Source organism: Centruroides sculpturatus, unplaced genomic scaffold (assembly GCF_000671375.1).
Source record: "Centruroides sculpturatus isolate CEXI.00-Female unplaced genomic scaffold, Cexi_2.0 scaffold1207, whole genome shotgun sequence".
Classification (NCBI taxonomy): Eukaryota; Metazoa; Arthropoda; class Arachnida; order Scorpiones; family Buthidae; genus Centruroides; species Centruroides sculpturatus.
Window position 1 is genome coordinate 55,051 of NW_019385445.1, and position 25,044 is coordinate 80,094.

Genomic DNA, 25,044 nt, shown 5'->3' on the forward strand with positions numbered 1-25,044 from the left:
ATTTACACTTATTTAAAAAAATGTGTAAATATTATAAAGATGTAAAAAAAAAAATTTTGAAATTGTATAGCCATCACATCACAATAAATATTGATAAAATTTTACAAAATATAGACAATAAAAGTAAATGAGATGATTTTTTTCCCTTTTGTAAAATAAAAGATGAATTCATGAAATGACTTCACAAATCAGCATAGTCCAAGGAAAAAAAAATCACATAATACTTGTGCTACATCATTTGGTTCATTTTTGTATAATCACATATTTAAATGGCAAACAATTGTTTGTAACTAGATATACAACATATTATTAAAATGATTAATTTTATATTATTTGACTATTTTCTCCATAAATTAAGTGTATGGATTATAATTAGTTTGTACTGTAGTAAGAAAAATGTGGTCTTTTAGACATCAAAAATTAATACAATTGACTATTGAACTGTACATGTAAAAGTGAAGGTAGGTTGAATGATTATCATCCAACCAAGGATCAGATATCAAAAATTATTATTTTTTTTAAGAAATACACTTTTCTTCTTTCTACTTCTAATGTATTTTATAGCATGCTTATATTTCTACAATAATAATAGATTTTTTTTCTTATTTAAAACTAAATACTTTAGTGAAAACGATATTGCCGGGCAGGTTTTAGTGTAACATATGTTTTTTTCATGTCTTCAGATTCCTCTGTTTTGACTTCGGAATATCTTTCGCCCTTCACACTGACTATCTTATTATCTCTGTATCTTATCAATTTTTTGGGTTCCTAGGCAAAAAAGAAATTATTAAAAAAATTTATCAGACAAGTGACAATTGGTTGAGATAAATGTGATACAAACGGATTTTGGGGCCACTGGTTTGTGCTCCCGAGCATCATCATCCTTATCTATGTATGCATATCTATAAAGAGGAGTCAACTGAAATGATTTCCAAATAACATTATTTATCAATGTTTTTTTCTTACCTGTTTAAAATTTGTTCTCTGAGTTCTTTATCCTGTAGAAAGTTATCCATACATTTTCCAGGTTTTGATTTCTGCTGGTTAAGTTTTGGTTTATGAGTTACTTCTCCATTATCCTGTCTTTGCAGAAGTAATTGTGCAGCTTTTTGGCAATCTCCACCAGTAAGACTAATGCAATGCTGAATTTCTAATGTACACATATGTGGAAACATTTCTGTTAACAATTTTATTTGATCATTCAAATTTGTTATTGTTTCATCCTGAAATAAGTTTTTTATAAAATTATGAAATTAAAAAATTTTTTAAGTTATTAAAATAATGATAAAATAAACACTTGCAGCAAATTGGTTTGATTGTTTAACTTCATCCTCTGACTGGCTTGCATTACTGCTGCATGAACATATACTAGTATCATCAGAAGAAATATATGGAATCTCTTCACTCATATCCTTATTTTCTGTTCTCACAGCAGATTCTAATGATAAGAGGAATTCTGGTTTTGTGTTTGTTTTCTGAAATGAACTCATTGTTTTTCCATCTGAAAAAAATTTATTGAGTGATGAAATGAATGTACTGATAAACAAAAATATGTTTAATAAAATATTAACCTTGTTGTTTTGCCAACCATGATGCTAACTGAAACATCCATTCACATATTGCAGTGCTAATAAAAATGTACAAATAGTATTAGAGCTATTCTTATATTCAACTCAGATTTTAGAATAAATAATTTTGTAATCAAATTTACCTATTAATCTTTGAAAATGCAGGGAGATAAGCACTCATCATTTCTGAAAATTGGTCTACATCAAAGGCATCGTCTCCTGTTTCTGTTGCTAATGTTTCCAGAATACCAACCACATAACTTAAAACAATTTCATCAATAGAACTGAAAGAATTATTAATTGCAATTAATATTTTGATGGAAATAAAAGTTTAAAATTGTTCAAAACATACCTGAGAGCATCCTGTCTTGTATGTTGAAAAATAAATTTACTGAGAGCTTCTTTTACTAACGTATCTGTACTACCAAGAACACCAGTTTCTGTACTATTCATGTCCTACCTCAACAGGAGGCTAAAATAAAATATTTAAATTAATTATAAAGTATTAAAACAAAAATGTTTTTTGATATATAAATTTAAAGATTGGGATCATGTAATGAATTTCATAAAATGGTTATTAAAAGAATTACAAAAAGTCTGGTCCTGTCTGGTCCCACAATGCTTGATGGATAACAAATCTGAAGACCAGGCAAGTCAAAGAGGTATGGCAATGTGTCAGATAATCCATGGAAACCCTAGCTGTGTTTGGATGAACATTATCTTTCTGGATGGTTGTTTGTAATGAAAGGCAACATATGGAGGCATGGGATTCCCTGAATGCATCACTGTGCCATCAATATCACTTGTACCATTAGTAGGGGTAACTGACTGTCATATGAGATGGCTCCCAAGACTAGCATGCCAGCAATAGGATTAATAGGCTGCTCAACAGTAAAGGAAGGATTAAAGCACTCACCAATGGTCCTCTGCCACTCTAACACAAGTAGAATTGGAATTTGTCACTAACATTATTCTGTTTGTCCCATGTTTCTGTTATGGTCATTGCAAACACCGCTTACTACCAGCCATTACATGGCTTACTGGCACCACTGCAAACAAAGCTGATGTTGAGATGATAATGGCACATATGTAATAGTTTCTATTTATGCAAATTTGCTTCTGCTAGTCACTTACCAATTGTACAAGAAGGGACAAGTGGAGATGGTAGACTTGTTTATGCTTGTCTCATGATCAGATTATCATCAATAGTCACTCTGAAGCATCCAGAGCCTGCCAAACCATGATGTATGTCTACATGTACTCACTGCCCCAAACACCACCTTACAGTCTGGTAAGAATGGCTTAGACAGCAGGTAATTCAGTGAAATGGCCAATCTGCTTCCTTCACTCCAAATTTTGTGGCTTTTCTCAAACTCTGTGAGCTGTACTTAATGTTTGACTGTGCCATACAGGCATATCTAGCATTCAGAGATGTGAGGTCCAGTAAGGATCCTATGCTTGCCTTAACTCCTCCATGCCAAAAAATTGATTAATAAAAAAATGTAAACAGACAGTAGAACTACAGTATCTGTCATTTGACAAAGTTAAGAGTGACTTCAAATTATAATTTGAATAACAGTCAAGAAAAGGTATACACACCTTTTGATTTAAATGATATGAGTTTCCAAGATCAGTAAACATCTCCAGATGGGATTGGAATGTAGTATTAACCTTTACCATCCATGCCTAAGAGGGTCTTGAATTTCCCCTGGAAACAGGTGAACAACCAGTCAGGATATGAGGATTGATCAATTAGGATGTTTGATTGGGGCAAATCTTATAAAAATTGTGTCCCAAGGACACAGTTTTTCAGTCATTATGTCCCCTGTGAGAAGGATACAAACCATTTCATTTGACATTTGGATTTTCTGTGGTCACCTTTCTCCTAATCACCAACTTGTTGTTTCTCATTCTGTACATTTGTGACTTTCCTCACCTTTTGGACTATCTTTTGGAGCTCTGAACATGTTCCAAACTTTCATCTACAAAATAACCCATAATGAACTCCATTGTGAACTGTAATATGGTATTGTGACAATGAATGGTGTTCAAAAACGGAAATAAGTCATTCCTTCCTTCCAAACTATACCTCCCACATTAGTGACCTTTCTGACCAGTCATCCAGATCTTCCTCAAATTTCAATTCCAATGCTTCAAGTTTCAATATATGTGACATGAGAGTTACGTGATCCTCACAAAGATCTCTAAACAACAAGTACACTAAAAATTCTGGACACAGTGAGCCTCTGTGAATCTTTATATGATACTTGGGTAACAATCTTAAGACAATCTGGTGGGATTACCTAGATCAAATGCAATCATCTGATCAAATTCTGGTTGCATTTCATAACAAGTGTATTTCTAAAATGTTCAATTAACAGATTAACAATCAAAAACTAAGAAATTTATGAATGAGAACAAGATTGATATTATTTTTAATAAGTGGAAATGATTCACAAATAGCAATGGCATATATGCTTTGAAAATGTTCAAGAGAAAATTTAAATTTCTATTTCCAAATAGAGAAAATAATATACTCAATGATAAAATACCTTGTTAATAAATTTATTCTGGAACTATTTTCTATGCTATTGTGGTAGAATTTATTCATATTTTTATATTGTGCCAATAATCACATATTTTGCCTTCAAAATTAGTTTCAGACTGTGCCTGAGTTGATATTTGTTCATATGATTTTTTATTTTATTTTAATTTTATCAAAGATTAATTTTATATCTTTACTACAGTAGAGCGTCATTTATCCGAAACGTCGGTTATCCGAAGGAATTCCAGTCGACAAATTTAAATTTTCGCCAGTGCTGTGGCGCTGTAATCTTTGGCTATGTCTTCGGCTACTCAAATATTTTACGTTTTTGATACTAAATTAACTTCTGAAGTATAATTTTTTATTGTTTTTATATTTTTCAATATATTTATTTTGTTTGTACAAAATAAAAAAATAATTTTTAACGATACAATAGTCTTTGTTAGGCTTAACATCGACGAAGATTCAACGCGAAGCGATACGCAACGGAGAAAAATTTCAACACTGGATAAATTAATATATTTTTTCGTACATAATTGGTTATCCGAAAGATAAGTTATCCGAACAACCCCAGTCCCCAATTGATTCGGATAAACGATGCTCTACTGTATTTTGTTTAAAATTTTGTTAACTGGTCTATTTTTATGAATCTTTGAAATTCTTTTTTTTTAAAAACTCTTTCCACCCTGTGGGCACTAAGAGTGCCTCTTTAAGCAAGCCCATTATGGGTTCAGCTAGGCCCACAATGGGACAGCCAGGTGGTGAGGGACAGGGCTTAACATATCCGGGTGGATCACCCTCTGAAAAATTTCTGGGGATTTATTGATCCGTCGGAATTTGAACCAAGGTCCCCTAGAGCGCCTTGCCCGCTTGGCCATCCGGCCATCTAATCTTTGAAATTCAAAAAGGAATACATAACTGTTGAAAAACTTAAATGATTTGAATAGAGATGCAAATATATATTAACTTATTTTGGGTATGGTATTTCATCTAAACATCAAATATTAAGACTGTTCCAAAATAGATAAGGTATACAAAGTTCCAAGGAGCTTTTGGCTTACCTTATCTATTTACTATTGGAGAATCTACAAAAAGCATTATATACTAACTATGACTTTAACTAAAAACCTAGTAGAAAAGAATTGAGAGATTTGTCAAGGAGAGAGGAGAGCAAATCAATTTGTTAAAATCCGAACAATTAGAAGATTTGATAAAAATTGCAAATAAATTTTTAAAATTTACAAAATTTTAAAAAATTTAGTGAAAGATGGGGTGACCACAATGATCTAATGATTTTTGCATCAGATAAAAGGAAATTCCTACTGCATTAAGATAAATATATAAGAAATAGTTACTTAAATATCTTTAATTCACAAATTTCACAATGCTCAGTAAAGATCCAATAAATTCTCTAACATAATAAAATAATAAGATATAGAGTAAAGCTAATTTGTTTCTTAAACTTAATTTTAGGATATTACCAAAATTGTAACTTCTTACTATAACTACATAAAAACTCATGAGGAGGATATTATTAAAAAACAGCTTAAACAGAATATTCAGTATATGTTTTAGACTATATATATTTTTTCGTTCCTTATACTTTTGAATTCATTAATTCATGCATTGACATTATGGTTTATGTATAATAAGCTAGATGCAGGAAGCTATATATGATTCTGTTCTATTTAATTAATATTATACTCTCACTATTTTTTATTTGAAGATAAAAAGCACCTTTAAAATCACTAATTTAAAGGAACTTGTAGAGCTGATTTTGAATTTTGGCAAAATACTTCTGTTCTGTAAAAATTATTATAAAAAATGTTTTTGTGCATAATGATTTACAAATTTCTAGTATATAATTTAAATAGTGAAATTTTGGTTAAAGATTAATATTGTAATTTTGCAAGGAAAAACTAGCCACTTTAGTTAATTTACTGAAATATGCAATGCATCTATAATATTGGGTGAAGCTGGAGAAATATTAACATTTTCATTTTTGACCTGTTAACCAGTAATACCAATCCAGGCAGTCAGGAAGTCATCGTTTCTGCACAGCACAAGTCTCATGTCTTCATCTGAGATCAAAAGTCTAAGATTCAAATTGTTCAAATATTGTGCCACCAATCTCATGTCTTTTCTGGATGGAGATGCAGTGCATGGAGAATTTGCACCAGAAATCTTTGTGAACCATAGAGTTCAAAAGTTTTTGATCCTCTCTTACCATACATTATCCTCTTCATCTGCAATATTTTGATGATGTGCTACTGGCATGGGAAGGCTCTGATGAAGAGTTACTAGAGTTTATACAATCACTGTTGGCCATTTTTCTGACTATTTCATTTATCTGTTTACCAGGTCAAAAATGTTAGCTTTTCTCCGAATTCACCCTTGTAAAGGTGCATTGCTTAATTCAGTGTTGTAATTTTTTTAAGTAAAAAAATCTTGTATTTTGGAAAGTTTTATGAAATTATATAGGAAAACAAGTTTTATAAAAGCACATTTTTAGAATTTGATGGTAAAATTTACAATTTGTAAAATATCAATTAAAAGTATTGTATAATTACAGATATGTCAAAAAAAGGACAACTAATAGGTGATCAAAAGTCTGACATACATTTTGTTAGAAGTATGGTAATAAAAAACTGTTTTTGAGATAAATCAGGAATTTGTCACAGATCATATGTTCAAAGCAGCAAAGTTTGCTAAGCTTTTCAATGAAAACTGAAAGAAAAATATGGCTCTAGAAATGAAGTGACATCTGTTGCTGACTTCTTTATTTAAACAAATTAAATTAAAAGTCCTTACATTATGAAATCTTTTGTAACATTTTGTTTAACGTTTTTTAAAATTATTTCATCATTAGATCTTTCAGATCTATTCTACTCATTCTCTTTGATCAGTGCTTTGATTTTTAGTAATTTTTCAAACTGTCTATGTAACATTAAAAGTGAACATAAAAATAAGAGTAAAAAGAAAATGTTAAAATATAAAAGATCAGAGTACATAGTCATTCAACAAGTGCACATATCCACATATATATTATAGCACCTTCTGATCTCTTATTAAGCTGCTATTTATGTGTCATCGTAAGTTTTTCTGCTGTTCTAAGGAGGAGATGAAAATGGCATAGTAGAGAAGCCTCATTTCATTTTTGATTTGTCAAACATTCAACTTTATTATGTTGATAATGTTCTCATGAATTTTAGTATAAATGCTACATTATTGATATTAGAATCTTGTTTACTTGTCAAATTCTCCTTTTATATGAAAAGTGGGAAGAAAAAGACAAAACTAAACAAGTTACTAATATCAATAATATAAAATTTATGCTAAAAATTATAATCTATAAATATCAAATAAATAATAATATGATTATCATAGTTTCCTGCTAATACTTTGCAGATTATATGTTAAAAACATCAATGGTATGGATATAATCTGCAACAATTTTTCCACAACATCAAAAAATGATTCTAAAATTATTTTACATTTTTTTGTCTTTTTGTCAAAAAGTCTTCTTGATGTGATAAAATATGATAGAGTGTCTTGTTATTTACTTATCAAAGATGCCTAAAAGGCAAGTAGAAATGAATGGAATATAACATTTACATGTATGTTTCCCCTGTAATAGACATCTCCAAGCCAATCTTCATTTAAAAAATGTTTTACCCCTGTGATCAAAAAGTATCGGGAATGGTTCAATAAAACACAAGATTTGAATTTATTCATCAAAATTTATTTCAACTCTTCAAAGTAATCCTCTCCCACTGCAACACACTCATACAAATCTATTTTCTAATCCTCGAAACATGCTTTAAAAGTCATTTTCGTGAAACCACTTTAGGACTTTCAGCAAATTTTGTTTTGTGGCATCGACTCAAAACAGGACCACAAAATGGAAATTTTATTTGAGGAAACAGGAAAAAGTCATATGGTGCCATATCAAAAGCTTGTGGAACCATATCTGTTGAATTTTTGGCCAAAATTTCACAAACAAGAGCATTGTGAACAGGTGAATTATCTGGTGCAAAATCCATGGATTTTCTCATCACAAATCAGGTTCAAATTCTCTATGAATTTCTTCATGCAAATGACACAAAATGCTCAAATAATATTTTTGTTGACAGTTTGGCTAACCGAAAGGAATTTGTGATGCACAATACCACAACAATCAAAGGAAGCAGTCAATATGATCTTAATCTTTGACTGTCTCTGATGATGTCATTTTGGTCTTGCTTCACCTTTCGAATGCCATTCACCTCACTGTTAAGCTGTTTTGGTGTCAAAAGCATAGATCCATGTTTCATCACCTGTAATGATGCAGGAATAATTTGCCTTGAGAAAGCATTTCTTTGGCCACTCAAACATAATGATGTTTTTGGAAAAAATTCAACACTTTCAGAACGACTCAAGAAGCGGTATGCCACAAGCCTAAATGATCTTTTAAGATTGCTCGACAAGATCCAAATGATACTGGAACATATTCAATAATGTCTCTAATTGTTTAATGGCAATCACTGAACCCCAAATCTCTGATTTAATTAACATGTTCAGTTGTAGTGGATGGTCTACCAGAGCATGGTTCATCTTTGGTGCATTCTCTGCCTTCCTCAAATACCCTGTACCACTTGAAAACAATTGTTTTTGATAAATTATCATCACCAAAGGCTTTTTGCAATATTTTTGTAGCAGTAATTCCATTTCAAAAACAAAATTTAATGCATATTCTTTGCTCAATTAAACTTGACATTTTGAAAAATTACTGGCATAGAAAATCTTTACACAAAACAAACATTTATTTGCAAAAGAAAACAGATGATGACATAGATTGCTGCTAGATGTTGATGAAAGTTGTACCAAATGACGAAAAAAACAATGAGAATGCCCTCTTGCATATGCACAGTTTAAAGGAACTTTTCCTGATTCATTTTGATCACAGTAGTATGTTTAAGATGTTTCAGCTTGGACAATCAATAATGATTAATTTAATTGAAATTTTTGATCAAGGTCAGATTTTGTCTTCTTGACATGATGTAATAAAATTTGTCTTCTTTAGTGTTAATGTGGAAAAAGTTCATTCTAATGACAAATCCAGAAAATTATTATAGAGATGCATAGTTGCCAACCAGATCCAATGATTCATATAACTACAAGATGGTAGTCATTAGGGCACTTATTAGAAGAGCCCACATAAACTGCAACTGGAAACAAGACATAAAAATGGAGCTAAAATGAATAGCAGAAATTGCCTAGATGCATAGCTCTAGGCAATTTCAACTCTAAAAGCTATGTATAAAATGGCACATAGACAAAGAAATCAGCTCAGAGACCAGCACAATAAAACTGCAAAGAAGGACACTCTCCAGCCAGATGCCTCTATATAATAAAGTTATAACATACAAACACCATATGCATTCTTTATATCAAGAGATAGCATCATATGTTGACACAAAACTTGCATACAGGCATAAACCTGATGCATTCAACTGCTTTGAAATGAGAAAGACTAAGTGAACAGAGCACTGAGAGTATAAAATTCTGCTTAAAGACAACAGATTTGATACAGACCTCATATACATCAGGTCTACAAAGAGGTCTCTCAAGCAGCACCTTTTTTAACATAAGACTGACATAGAAGAGAGAAACCACTGTCTTGTCTATATATACAAGTGATAATGAGATTAACCAGAACTCCAACAAGCTGCCCTAAAACTAAAAACAATACCATACAAATCACCTCAGAAATTTAGAGGTTCTAGAAATATTTAAGGTAGATGTCCAGGACCTATCCATCAATTTTAAGGAAGAAAAACAGATCTCAAGAGCATGGCAAGCCATATTCAACTCAACATTGTAATAAGCAATGCATAGACAATGAATAAATGTACCCCCATTAAATATTAAAAAAAAATTTAAAAAGAAAACAAAACATTCAATTTTGAATATCTTGGAGAGTCTTCTACACATTCCAATCTAGAATGCCAGTATCAGAAAAATTCAATTTTGAAAAATCTACATGAAGAAGGTCTTAGGTGTAGACCAAAAATGTTAGTTACAGTTTTCTCACTTACATGCAAGGCATACATAAGGTTAGTGAACTTTATCCTAATTAACTATATATGAACTTCTGGTCTGGACTGGAAGTCATGTGATTTCAATTCAAAATTTTCTTAAGAACAAAATTAGATAGATGACTGACATGGCTTGATTGTTATCAGGAGAAGTATGATGTACAGGGGCACTCCCTAGTCATTAAACTCCAGACCAAATATGGAAAGCTTAGGACTGGAAAACCTGATTAACTATATGTGAACTTCTGGCCTGGACCAGAATTCATTGATTTTTTTTTAATTAAAAGATAGCTCAATTAGATAGAACAATTGCTCATCTATCATTACTTTTATATCTGTTAAAAAGAAAAGCTAATATATTTTAATATCTACTTTAAGAATGTATAAAACAGTTTAAATTAATATAATAGAATAATCTCTTCAAAAATTTTTACAAAATTTAGCTCGGCACACGTATTTGTAAAATCTAAGTGACTCGTCCAACATGGAATTCATATAAAACGGAATAATCAACAGCATTATAGGGGGTCGACTGTACTAAGTTAAATTCTTATTAATTTTGTTATTATCAAGTTTATCTGTGATCATTCATTAAATTTTCAGAAATAATAAAACTCAATTTTTTTTGTATTTAAAACAATGCATAAGTGAAAATAAATATATAATAACCATGAATAATCTGTTTTTTCCCCTTTCCTCACTATAAACTCTCTTCTCATGAATACGAAAATGAATTCAACTGGAAAAATTAATTGATATAAGTATATTGCCCAGCATAGTAAAAAATATAGGATTGTCTATCTTTTTTTTAATATTATATGAAAAATTTTGACTATTGAGCATTAATTAATACTTTAGAGATTTTTCTTTTTATTAGAAACTGCTTCTCTGATCATCAACATGGCAAATGTCTCTAAAGTATGTTGTGCTTTATGCAGAAAAAACACAGGCTGGATGGAGCATCCACCCATTGGAGTATTCAAATTAGAGAATGGTTGGATGCCACATTTTCAGCCATGTGGCTTGGCAAACAAGGTCTATATCCTTGGCCTCCCACCATCCTGATTTGACACCATTATAATTCTTTTATTGGGGCTACATGAAAAAAAGCATTTTCTGAGCAGCAGTTATGTCACAGAATTACAATAGTACATAATTGATACTTCTGTACAGATAACAGCAGAATAGCTTATTATAGCTGAGGAAGAATTTATAGCTCACTTTGTATACTATTAGGTGATGCAGAGGGCCTATTTCAAACACTTAGCAAAATAAAATTTCCTTGTAAATAACTTCATTTTCATTAGATTTTAAAAGAGTTTCTTTTTTCCTTCATTTCTATAAAGCAAACATAACCAAATAATGCTACATTGTCAAATTATATTAACTGCAATCATGGAGATGAGCTACCACACTTCAAAGAAATAGTTTTGGATGAATAAAATGTTTCTTTTTAAAATAACATGGAAAGTGTTGTTCAATTACTAATTTTTTTGGCAGATTGGTTCTACTCCTACATTTTATGTCAACTTTTCCTTCATTTCAACAAAGCAGCATAATGTATAATGTAAATATTTAAATTTTTTCATAAGCCTGTTTTTTCACAGCTTCAGCTTCAGAACATACTTCAGATACATTTGCCACAATGTTGGCAAGAGACATAATCCATAATATAAAAAAAAGATCACTACATTATTAATGTGCAACAGACAAAACTTTTCCACATAATAATGAAAAAAATGACAGAAAACTCTTATGTGCTAACCTGTACAGCATTCTTGCTTCATCAGATGCTTCTATTGTACATTTTGTTCTGAACATCTGGTATATATAAAAAAACAAGTGTAAAGATTATCATAAGCAAATCATTAAATGCTGGACTATTTCCAGGTGGAACCTGACATAATCTGGCATTTAACAATTTGATTGTTGGGCTGTAATTTGAAAAAAATTGTAGACCTATAAATTCCCACTGTCATCTGTCTTTCCTTAATCTTGAAAATGGAGTTAGATAGATTACATCAAGACCAAATATAGAAAGCTTAGGGCCAGGAGGCCCCAATCAACTATATATGAACTTCTGATACAAACCAGAAGTAATGTTATTTCAATTCAAAAATTTTCCCTGAAAGGTGCTAGATGACTGGCATAACTCTATTGTTAAAGGTAAAGTGTGATGTACAGGGGCAAGTCACTACTAATTTGAAGTGGAAAGAATATAATTATTTTAAATTAAATAAATTAAAAATATGATGAAAAATTGCAGCCCAGAATCGTGATGATGACACAATAAATAATTGCTTGTTTAAATATATATTCACATTATTTCTGTTTACAAATAACACTTCTACATACAGTATTAACATAANTTACAATTCCTGTATCCTAGCAACAATAAACAAGATCTTCTACATACAGTATTAACATAATTGTAAAAGTGCTAGATTTAAAAAGTGCTAGATGTTATATAAAATCAACTTATCAATTGTGTATGAAATACTTTTCAATTATTTTGTTTATGGAACATGATATAAATGTATCAGTGAAATTTATGTAAATTCACTTAATGAAATTAATAGTAATAGTATTGTTGAAATTAAGAAATTATGTTTTATATGTAACTTAAATATGTAAGAATCTTTCAAAATATTGAAGGTTTCTCTAGTAAACAGTTTTTTCAGTTCATTTCATTAATAATTATAACAATAATATATATAGATAGAAAATTATTTAAAAAATTCATATTTACTTAAGTTTAATATTATTCCAATATGTCATAAATAAAATTTAATTAAATTAAAATTTTGAATATGTTATTAAATAAAAGTCAACTGTAATCATAAATTTTTTAAAATTGATTCAATATCATAGTGTAATTACAATTAATTTATGTGATATATTTTGTTTTTACATCTTAATTTTGTGTCTTGAATTATACGCATTTCTATTGTAACAATTATTAATTATAAATAACAATAAAACTAGAGCAGTGGTTCCCAAAGTGGGAGATATCACCTCCTGTGGGCAGTGAATAAATCTATGGGGTAAAAAGAAAGAAGTGGGTGGCAGGGAGGTGCTGGAAGTAGGTTACCAAAAGAACAATGACCATAGACAAGGGTTGGGTCACTGACAACCTTACCCTTTCCTCCATTAAAACAAGTAAGAAGAAACATTGCATTTAATGCAATGTTGGCTGGCACAGTGCCCTTGTAATCGCGGTCACACTCTGTACATACTTTTGTAAACGCGGTCACACTCTGTATCTAGCTGTCAGGCTGAGTGCCCTTGTAAACGCGCTGAACTCTTCTTGCTTTACAGCCGCCGAACGGCTGTTCCTCTGGCCCTGTGCCCATGTTCCGCGACCAAGGCAATGCCTCCTTCTATCATTATTCCACTACTAAAACCCTGTTAGTTATTCTAGTTGGCAAAATGCCCATGTATAAACATTCACTTTACCTAACGGTAACTCTGTACATATTTTTTTCAATATCAATAAATGGCTTTTTTCTTCTTACTTGTTTTAATGACTTGTTTTAAGACATGGAGAACAATGTACGGTAAAGGACAAAGTATGAGATTCGTAGAAAAGTTTTTCTAAGAATATTTCCACGCCTTTCTCACATAAGGCAAAATGGGTTAGGGGTATTGGGTATACGTTTATGGAACCAAGGGAGCAGTGGTTTGAATAAGTTTGGAATCACTGAACTAGATGAACTTTTAGTAGGAAGATCTAAAATACTAAAGCATATTTGTTCTTGGAATAAACAGTTGGAGGTTTTTTCCTAAACTTAAAGCTTTTTCCCATGTAAAATATGTAAAACTATTAGAATCCTTTCTCTAAACCAGTGTTTCTCAACCTCTAATGAATCGTCGCCCCCTTCAAAAAAACCATTACGTTGTATCGCCCCCTTCACTTCAAAATTCCAATGCCGAGGGCCAAGGCTAATGCCAAATTCGTACTGCATTGAATAGACTATTGACTAATGAAATGTTATTTGTTTAATTATTGTATGATATAACAAATAAAATATCTAATTATTCNATGTCTCTAAAGTATGTTGTGCTTTATGCAGAAAAAACACAGGCTGGATGGAGCATCCACCCATTGGAGTATTCAAATTAGAGAATGGTTGGATGCCACATTTTCAGCCATGTGGCTTGGCAAACAAGGTCTATATCCTTGGCCTCCCACCATCCTGATTTGACACCATTATAATTCTTTTATTGGGGCTACATGAAAAAAAGCATTTTCTGAGCAGCAGTTATGTCACAGAATTACAATAGTACATAATTGATACTTCTGTACAGATAACAGCAGAATAGCTTATTATAGCTGAGGAAGAATTTATAGCTCACTTTGTATACTATTAGGTGATGCAGAGGGCCTATTTCAAACACTTAGCAAAATAAAATTTCCTTGTAAATAACTTCATTTTCATTAGATTTTAAAAGAGTTTCTTTTTTCCTTCATTTCTATAAAGCAAACATAACCAAATAATGCTACATTGTCAAATTATATTAACTGCAATCATGGAGATGAGCTACCACACTTCAAAGAAATAGTTTTGGATGAATAAAATGTTTCTTTTTAAAATAACATGGAAAGTGTTGTTCAATTACTAATTTTTTTGGCAGATTGGTTCTACTCCTACATTTTATGTCAACTTTTCCTTCATTTCAACAAAGCAGCATAATGTATAATGTAAATATTTAAATTTTTTCATAAGCCTGTTTTTTTCACAGCTTCAGCTTCAGAACATACTTCAGATACATTTGCCACAATGTTGGCAAGAGACATAATCCATAATATAAAAAAAAGATCACTACATTATTAATGTGCAACAGACAAAACTTTTCCACATAATAATGAAAAAAATGACAGAAAACTCTTATGTGCTAACCTGTACAGCATTCTTGCTTCATCAGATGCTTCTATTGTACATTTTGTTCTGAACATCTGGTATATATAAAAAAACAAGTGTAAAGATTATCATAAGCAAATCATTAAATGCTGGACTATTTCCAGGTGGAACCTGACATAATCTGGCATTTAACAATTTGATTGTTGGGCTGTAATTTGAAAAAAATTGTAGACCTATAAATTCCCACTGTCATCTGTCTTTCCTTAATCTTGAAAATGGAGTTAGATAGATTACATCAAGACCAAATATAGAAAGCTTAGGGCCAGGAGGCCCCAATCAACTATATATGAACTTCTGATACAAACCAGAAGTAATGTTATTTCAATTCAAAAATTTTCCCTGAAAGGTGCTAGATGACTGGCATAACTCTATTGTTAAAGGTAAAGTGTGATGTACAGGGGCAAGTCACTACTAATTTGTAGTGGAAAGAATATAATTATTTTAAATTAAATAAATTAAAAATATGATGAAAAATTGCAGCCCAGAATCGTGATGATGACACAATAAATAATTGCTTGTTTAAATATATATTCACATTATTTCTGTTTACAAATAACACTTCTACATACAGTATTAACATAATTGTAAAAGTGCTAGATGTTATATAAAATCAACTTATCAATTGTGTATGAAATACTTTTCAATTATTTTGTTTATGGAACATGATATAAATGTATCAGTGAAATTTATGTAAATTCACTTAATGAAATTAATAGTAATAGTATTGTTGAAATTAAGAAATTATGTTTTATATGTAACTTAAATATGTAAGAATCTTTCAAAATATTGAAGGTTTCTCTAGTAAACAGTTTTTTCAGTTCATTTCATTAATAATTATAACAATAATATATATAGATAGAAAATTATTTAAAAAATTCATATTTACTTAAGTTTAATATTATTCCAATATGTCATAAATAAAATTTAATTAAATTAAAATTTTGAATATGTTATTAAATAAAAGTCAACTGTAATCATAAATTTTTTAAAATTGATTCAATATCATAGTGTAATTACAATTAATTTATGTGATATATTTTGTTTTTACATCTTAATTTTGTGTCTTGAATTATACGCATTTCTATTGTAACAATTATTAATTATAAATAACAATAAAACTAGAGCAGTGGTTCCCAAAGTGGGAGATATCACCTCCTGTGGGCAGTGAATAAATCTATGGGGTAAAAAGAAAGAAGTGGGTGGCAGGGAGGTGCTGGAAGTAGGTTACCAAAAGAACAATGACCATAGACAAGGGTTCGGTCACTGACAACCTTACCCTTTCCTCCATTAAAACAAGTAAGAAGAAACATTGCATTTAATGCAATGTTTCTTCTTACTTGTTTTAATGACTTGTTTTAAGACATGGAGAACAATGTACGGTAAAGGACAAAGTATGAGATTCGTAGAAAAGTTTTTCTAAGAATATTTCCACGCCTTTCTCACATAAGGCAAAATGGGTTAGGGGTATTGGGTATACGTTTATGGAACCAAGGGAGCAGTGGTTTGAATAAGTTTGGAATCACTGAACTAGATGAACTTTTAGTAGGAAGATCTAAAATACTAAAGCATATTTGTTCTTGGAATAAACAGTTGGAGGTTTTTTCCTAAACTTAAAGCTTTTTCCCATGTAAAATATGTAAAACTATTAGAATCCTTTCTCTAAACCAGTGTTTCTCAACCTCTAATGAATCGTCGCCCCCTTCAAAAAAACCATTACGTTGTATCGCCCCCTTCACTTCAAAATTCCAATGCCGAGGGCCAAGGCTAATGCCAAATTCGTACTGCATTGAATAGACTATTGACTAATGAAATGTTATTTGTTTAATTATTGTATGATATAACAAATAAAATATCTAATTATTCTTAATATAATGTTTTACTATATTGCCCAGAAAATTGTTTTTTGCCCCCAAAATATAAATTGTTACAAATCGCCCCCCTCAACATGGAAAAATGCCCACATGGGGGCAATATCACCCCCGTTGAGAAACACTGCTCTAAACAATTAACTTATAAGAAGAGAAAAATTGCAGCATGTAATCAAAAGTGAAGAAAAAGTTAAATCCATATGCATCAGGTGATGCAATTCAAAAGCAAACAATTCCACAAGTAAAACAGGACAATATACAAGTATATGTCTAAAATTAATGTCATGTCTTGTTTTATCTGCTTTTTTGGTATGTATATACATATGTTTGTAATCAGATAAATGTCAGATTTAAGTTCATGAATTTATGCTTATGTTTAGTTATGTCATAATAAATAACGGATATATTGTCTTTTGGAATATTGGTTTGTTTTTTGCAGTTCTAAGAATGATCACATTTACTATTACTTTTGTAATAATTTATATCTGTTCCAGCTTTATTTTGATTTCATCAGGTTAAAAGTAATTACATTCTAACTTGCTTGTTTATATTTACTTCTTTAAAGTTTTTTTAAATTAGCTTTTATACCATTAGTATCTCAATAAAATAAAACACAATATCAACATTTAAAAATTCATTTCAAACATTCATGCACCTGCATCACTTTTATTATGTTGTTTATTTTTAGAGAAAAATCAATAAGCATTTATATTCAGGAAGAAATTATTACATTAATGAAATTATAACAGATAAGTATTAGGTTATAATGGTGTTTTATAAACAATACAAAATTTATAATTTTATAAATCTATAACGAACTAAAACTGATTTTGTTTTAATAAATTGATGATACTATGAATGAATAAGAATGCATTATAAACTTTAGAATAATTAACTGTGTTGTAATGTATTATTCTAAATAGATGTGAGATTAATAACTGCAATTTTAATAAAGTTGTAGATGCAACACAAACACTAAACAACATGAATATATAGTATCATTTGACATGTATTATTGATATCAACAGTAGGGAGTATTCATCTACATCACAATGTAAACGTGAAATTAATTACTCACCAATAAATTCTTTGAATTTGGACACAATCTCGATTAGCTGATATTGGTTTAGGGTGTTTTGGTTGAATCTTGTCAAAACTTTACAATTCCTGTATCCTAGCAACAATAAACAAGATGATTTGATTTGTCAATGCGCCACCTCGTGGAATAAAACAAATTCTAAAAAAGTGGTTTTATAAACAATATTAATAAATAGTAAATATTTTTCAAAAATTCTAATATATTTTAGTAAAAATATTGTTGATAAATTTTTATTTTAAAAATATGATAAAACTAACTCTATAGATTAAAATATCTGTAGGCCCGAGTTTTTTTTTTTTTTTTATTGAAGTCATTTCCTCACTTTTAAGATTGTATTGAGAAAAGACCCACCAGTGGCCAAGCAGTTCCGTTCCCTGAACACTGGGAGTTCGGTCGTAGGTTTGTGCCTAGCCCGGACGGGCTGGCCACGTGGAGTTTTTCGGGTTTTCTCCACATCTGTAAAGCCTGAATAGGGGTCAGTTAACCTTAAAAAGATCACCCGGAAGGCATTATTCCCAGCGTAACGACAATCATAATGCATACAATGACAATTATTTCACACTTTACCATGATGCGATATAGCTTAGAAGCTTATGCCCAACTAGCCGATACAAGATACAAGTTTTAAGAAAGTAAACTTTATTGAAATTTTGTGAGAAAATGGTTGGCTTGATTTTCAATAATATGCTTAAATTTCTGTTTATTTAGACGTTGCTACGACTGTAGCCATGTCAATAAAAATCCTTATTTATTTTTCCTGTATGGATTATTTTATGAGATAATTATGACTACATTTTATGGAAGAGTTCTTTCCTTGTTTTTCATTCAATTAAAATTCGTTCATTAAAAATTGTCGGTTTTCTTTTCTATGATAATCCAGATACCAAAACTATCTTGGCGATAGAGAAGTTGCGGCCGAAGTCGAACTTTAAATTTGTACGGCAAGCAGTACACGTCTGACAATTGAACTCAAAGTAAAACACATTGCGCTACGCGTTTACGTCATGGCAATGCATCGCGAGATTTGTTGTGGAAGAAACGACGAAGGTACCCAGCGAGGGTAAATAAATAAATTAAACTATTTTAAAATGTTTATAGGATGTTAATAACCGCGTTTCGATCTCAATGTTCCCGTTTTGATTTTTAATGACAACACTTCCTTTTACATTAAAATTTCCAATATTTTCATTTATTGATAATAGAGAATAATGGGTAAAAATAACATATTGGATAACATATGGGATAATTCAGCAAAATTACTAATTTATGACAGAAAATGAAATGGTCGGCTAATAGAACTTTGGAGTGTGCTCTTGTCGCTTCATAATCCTTATTTTTCTGGATCCGTGCCCTTGATTAGGCAGGGCGTCGTTATTGAATGTTTCTGGTCAGCCCTGAGGGTGTTGATTTGCTTCCGGGTCGATCAATCGGCCTTGTTCTCGTTCTCGTAGGTGTTGCCGTAAGGTCTCTGACAACCTTTGGCCCCGCCCTACGCCCCTTTGAGGCCGAGAAGGACTGGCTCCATAATTTTTTTCTGTTGCCGAAAGGATTTTAGAAGGGTCGTCTCGGGTTCTCCCTCTGGTTTCCATCTTTTCCTCTTTATTCCGTATTTGTTTGCCTTTTTCGTTTCCACTCCTTTTGTTGTTTTACCATCGTTTTTGCTAATTGACGTTGAATTTAAATCGTCTCTTGCCAACACACGTGTGTTTGTGTCAATTTGCTTAAGACTATTTTCGTTAGCTTCCTTTGAACTAGGATGGGTGGCTGTTTCCTTTATCTCGGCCAAACCCCAAAATGACACAACATCGCCAGAGGGAAAGCTAAGTGTTGCGTTTCTAACCGAAATTGTGACATCATACAATTCGATGATGTCTCTACCAAAAATTCCGTCGTTCGGCTCGGTGATTTCGGGCCTTACCAAATAACAATCATGATAAAAGACTAATCGTCCGATTCTAAATTTTAACCTAAACTTCCCAAGCATCTCTATAATGTGACCGGTAACGCTAACTAATTCTACCGTTCTCGTTTCGGCTCGCGGTAATTGTTCTATATTAGGGAAAAGGTTTCGTGATATTAGGGTAACAGCTGCGCCCGTGTCTATTGTCAACCGTGCCTCTTTATCCTCGATTAGCAGACCCCGCCACGCGTTGTTGTGGCTCAAAATGTATCTATTATAAATGTATAACACTTCCCCCGTGGGGGGATTTTTCGAAAAATCCGTTAGTGTACATTTTCTTGACGTACCCTATTAAAACGCAATCAAAAAGGCAAAAAACCGCATCTGAAATAGTATAATAGAAGCCAAGTTCTTCATGGTAAGCCTTAATCCTGCCCTTCTCCCCCGCAGGGGGAATATCGAAAAATCCCTTTGTAGTGTATATTCTGTTGACGTACCCTATTAAAACGCAATCAAAAACGCAAAAAACCGCATCTAAAATAGTATAAATAGAAGCAAAGTTCTTTACGGTAAGCCTTAATCCTGTCCATCTCGGGGGGGGTTTCGACATGTATATTATATAAAAACACGTGCGTATTCGAATGCAGCGTTGTGTCAAAATTTCAAAGGAATCGGTAGGAACAAACGAACATTACGTTTTTATTTATATAGATAGATACAGTGGTGATATTCAGCGGGTTCGCACAGGTTCGGCCGAACCCGTTGTTAACATTTTCAAAGTTTTCCGAACCCGTTGTTAAACACACGTAACATTTCTCAGTGGTTTTGTTTCTTTTAAAAAATATATTAAAATATACGTATTATACTCTGTAACACTACTAAACTAGAGCCTTATACCCTGTTCGCCTTGGTGCAACCTCCATCGACCGTTTCAATCTCGACTGAAACGAGGTTTAATCGCGATCGACTCAAGAGAGTTCGGCTGCGTTTCTTTGTGCAGCGTAAATGACGTCACGAGCAGCTATCGCTACACGTCGCTGCATCATAGTTTAGAAACGCTTTCCGCTCGAGCGAAACACGGACGTCATAATCTATCCTTTAATTCCAGTTACAGACGAAAATAGTGCTTTAGTTAAAGAACTACAATATTTAAATAAAGAGATATAAAGGATCGAGCATTTATCTTTCCATAAATGTGAACAAAGTAAAGAGATAAAAGATATATAATTATATTTAAAATATAGTATTTTCTTATTCTTTAGATAACTTTCAGAGTCATTTCATAAAATTTAATCCTTCTTAATCTTTCCATAATATTTTTATCAACAGTCGCTTCGACTTTTTTATTTTTACAGCATAATATCGTATTATACACACAAGCGTCCATTTTGCTTTACACGTGTAGCGGACGTAAAAGCTGCTTTATCTTCGCTGCAGCGACCTCTTGCAGCAAACGTTTAGAAACGGTTCGCTACATTGCAGCGCTGCATTTAGAAACGGGTTTCAGAGGGTTCGCTGTAAAGCGCTTCTCGAGCGCTGCATAAAGAAACGCGGCCTTCTTAAACTAGGTCCAGTCATACGCGAGATCCCACAATCCCACGCGCGCGAGAAAATACAAGATGGTTGCGAAACACGTGTCCGGCTATCGACAGCGGAATAAAAAAGATATTGTATTTCGAGAAACGATGACATCTGTCTATTATTATAATAATACCTAATGATAAAATAAATGCTTTAGAAAAGTTTTTCTTGAGAAAAGCCAATTTTTGTTTATAAAATATTTTGAATGAAAAATATTAAAATACTGTATGTACAAAATAAACCATTTTGAACACATTTTTTTAATATTTATCAAAAAAATATAGTTCTGCCATAAACAATGTTAAATTTTAACTGACTTAATTTTGCGAACGCATCTTTATTTATGTGGTTCTTAAGGTCAGTTTTTGCGCTAATGTTGCTAATGAACCATTTGAGCGAAAAAAAAATTGTTAAGGAAAAATTTTCTGTTAGCGAACCCTTTGTTAAATATTTCGAATATCACCACTGGATAGATAGATGATGATATGCTTTAGTTCATTTTCACAGAAAAGCATAATGCCTCACAGAAAAGCAAACTTAGGGCGTCGTACTCGTAGCACCATCTGTTGGACATAAAAGCCTTAACCTAGATTATATATTTTAATTTACAGGTATATGAATGTTTAACGGAATAATATACAGCCTATGTCCACTCTGAGGTTCCATTCTAAATATTGGTGAAAGAATTTTTGAAATCGGGTGACTAGTTTCGGAGATTACCTGCTGCAAACAAACTTACAAACATTACCTCTTTATAATACAGTATTAGTATAGATCTCGCAAATCATCGTGCAGGGAGGCAATTTTCTACCTTTCGATTCGTCTATTCCCGCAAATGGGGTTTGAATTGGGACTTCCGGTGGCCGTTCTACATAGCAATTTCGTTCTCGAAATTGTACCGAAGTGACTCTATCAGTCTCGCGGTTGCTTATTTTCTGATGAACTACGTTCTGGTGCGGGTAAGGCTAAAAATCTAGAAGAGGTCGCGTTAGGTGGTGTTTATTCGGCATCGAAGCCACCACCTGTACTAACCTGACCATAACGCGGTGGATAAAAGGGAAAGGGCGCCAAATGTCGCTACTTTCGGGTTCGAATTGCCCGAATCGCGCCTGATAAAAGGATATTTGTCCTGACTGATGGGTTTGAAAAGGGTTCCGTACACTTCGTGTGGGGACTACCCACTCGGAAGCAACGCGCTTCGCTCCCCACCTTCCCTTATATGGCGGAGGAACGTTTCCTCTGTACCATTCGGGTGATAACGGGGCGTACTCCCGCGGATTCAAATTCGGCGAAAAATTTTGTAAATATCGTTCTCGTTCCCTCTCCACGGGAAAATTGGGCCTTGTTCCGAGTATTGATTGTAAAAGGGGTAGCGCGCGCGGTGTTGTCGTTCCGGGAAGGCTAGCGATGATCGCGGGGAAAACTTTTGCGGTGTACGACGCTGCGGGCTTGGGGGATGGCGCGGATTTCGCATCCCATTGTTCGCCTTTTCAGCTTCTTGGGTTCGATTGGTTCGCGAGGTTTCTCGTCGGAAGCCGTTTGTTTGTTGTGGCGTTGGCTGTTGATCTAATCTTTTCCCTAATGTTGTTAATTGCTTCGAAAGTTGCGCGATTTTAATGTCGAGAGCCAATTCTCTCCGCGAATTGACCTCCTCTGACTGAGCGTCACAATTATCTACGATATCGCCTACACTGGCGACTAAACTCCGCGTTTTTCCCACTAATTGATCTATTGTCTCTTCGCGGATCGCTATTTTAAGCGCTTCGGCGAAGGTCGCCGGATCATGCGTCATAACCTGTCTCTTTATTCTATCAGTTAGGTCATGCAAGAATTGGACACGCAATTTTTCATCCAGTTCTCGCTGTTGACAGCGTTTAATAACTGCACTCTCCTGTTCGTTTGCACCCATGTGATCTATGGCCGTTGCGCTGGCGAGAGTCTGCAAACGGACCGCGAACTCCTGCACTTTTTCATCTCTCCTCTGGGTACACGCATTGAATTTTTATACCTTAATAGAGTACGGTTCACGATCAAATCGTTGAATCATTAGCGTTTTAAAAGTATCGAAGTCCGTCATGCATTCATCTGCAGGTCGCGCCACGCGAAGTCTCGAGCCACGTCCGTGAGCTTACACTTGGCAATGCTCAGACACTGGCGAGGCGTCCATCTCGCCAAACTCGCGATTTCTCCCAATTTGTCGAAAAAATCAGACAATCGTCCCGTTTCGCCCGAAAACGTCGGGATCATTCCTCCGAACGCGGAGAAAGAGCCGCTACTGCCGCCGTCCCGAGGTCGCGTCCGAACACTTGCATCAGCCTCCATCGTTCAACCCACTTTCTAGATAAACTTTTCGTCGGTTTATTTACTCAAATGTTGTGGGACACAAATTATCCCGAGCTTCTGACACCAGTGTAAGTTTTGCCGACGTAAAAGGGGGTGTCGTTTATCTCGCACCAGAATGAGCCTAAGGGAAACCGCGTATGTGGGCGGTGGCGATAATTAAGAATAATTCAAAGTGACTAAGAAAATGGTTAATCCTGATCAATCTGCAAGTTTACAAAGTATCAAAATATATACAGTACTTGCAAACCTAGCCTAACATACTGTCTGATTATATATACTGTACAACAGATGTATAATTAGACAGTCTTAAGCTTGGAATGAGTTCCATGGTACAGTTGCCATTTGGAAATGTTCTGAAAAATGAAGAGCTTTTTTTAGCTAATCTCTTTTTCCTCATAATAAGTTTGGACTCCTAATTATAATCCAAGTTATTTTCATTCCCGTTAGTCTATTATTTTCTACTTCACTCCTCCCTGTGGATATTAAGGCGGCTTTCTTTCAAGCCTATTGTAGGCTTGGCCGGCCTACGGGTAAGTGGATGGCAAGGGTTGGGTACTTAATATTGTAGCTTTACGCCATATTTTTGTATATATATATATTAGTTTTAATAACTCTCTCCCCTTAATCCTTCTTTCTGACTTCCTTTGTTTATCGTTCTGACTTCTGGGAACAAGCGCTCTCCCCTTCCCACCCACTACGGGGTCGGATGGGACCAAGGACTTTAAACTACAAGGATAGCCAGATCCCGTATATTCGTTAGCGTGACCTTGGATTTATGTGACGTCACAGCAAGCCCTCTACTTCAACATGACAGATCTTTCAAATAACAAAATACGATAAAATATTAAATCATTTCTTAATTAATTATTAAATTACTACTAAATGTAAACTACTGTAGAATTTTCGGATTTAATAAGTGTACTGTACGTCAATAAATTTACAAGTCTTTTGTCTAATATTTATTTAACAAATTAATGAGCTATATTTTTTATTATGTGATTATCTTACTTAACTTTTTAATTTTTTTTCGACAATCACCATTTTCAGAAGGCATTCTTTTCAATATTTTATAGTTTTCTTGTTTAAGATTTCTATAATTAATTCTTATTATAGTTCTTAATTTACAAAAATCTTTTATTAA

General features: G+C 32.8%; 1 protein-coding gene across 4 annotated transcripts; it reads right to left on the reverse strand.

Moving 5' to 3' along the window:
- Window positions 1–72: 72 nt before the first annotated feature.
- On the reverse strand, window positions 73–18,208 carry LOC111639074 (CUE domain-containing protein 2-like). Of its 4 annotated transcripts, none has more exons than XM_023384848.1 (9): window positions 18,059–18,191; window positions 3,168–3,276; window positions 1,921–2,040; window positions 1,712–1,852; window positions 1,572–1,627; window positions 1,302–1,501; window positions 967–1,223; window positions 842–902; window positions 73–768 (listed from the first exon to the last, which is right to left on the reverse strand). In XM_023384848.1, exons 3-9 carry the CDS (start codon window positions 2,019–2,021, stop codon window positions 622–624), a joined length of 963 nt encoding a protein of 320 aa, XP_023240616.1. In that variant the 5' UTR covers window positions 2,022–2,040; window positions 3,168–3,276; window positions 18,059–18,191; the 3' UTR covers window positions 73–621. The 4 variants fall into 4 exon arrangements, with proteins under 4 accessions (XP_023240616.1, XP_023240618.1, XP_023240617.1 ...); XM_023384850.1 differs by lacking the exons at window positions 3,168–3,276; window positions 18,059–18,191 and adding exons at window positions 2,159–2,617; window positions 2,703–3,109; XM_023384849.1 differs by lacking the exons at window positions 3,168–3,276; window positions 18,059–18,191 and adding exons at window positions 2,159–2,421; window positions 2,485–3,109.
- Between the last annotated feature and the right edge of the window lie 6,836 nt (window positions 18,209–25,044).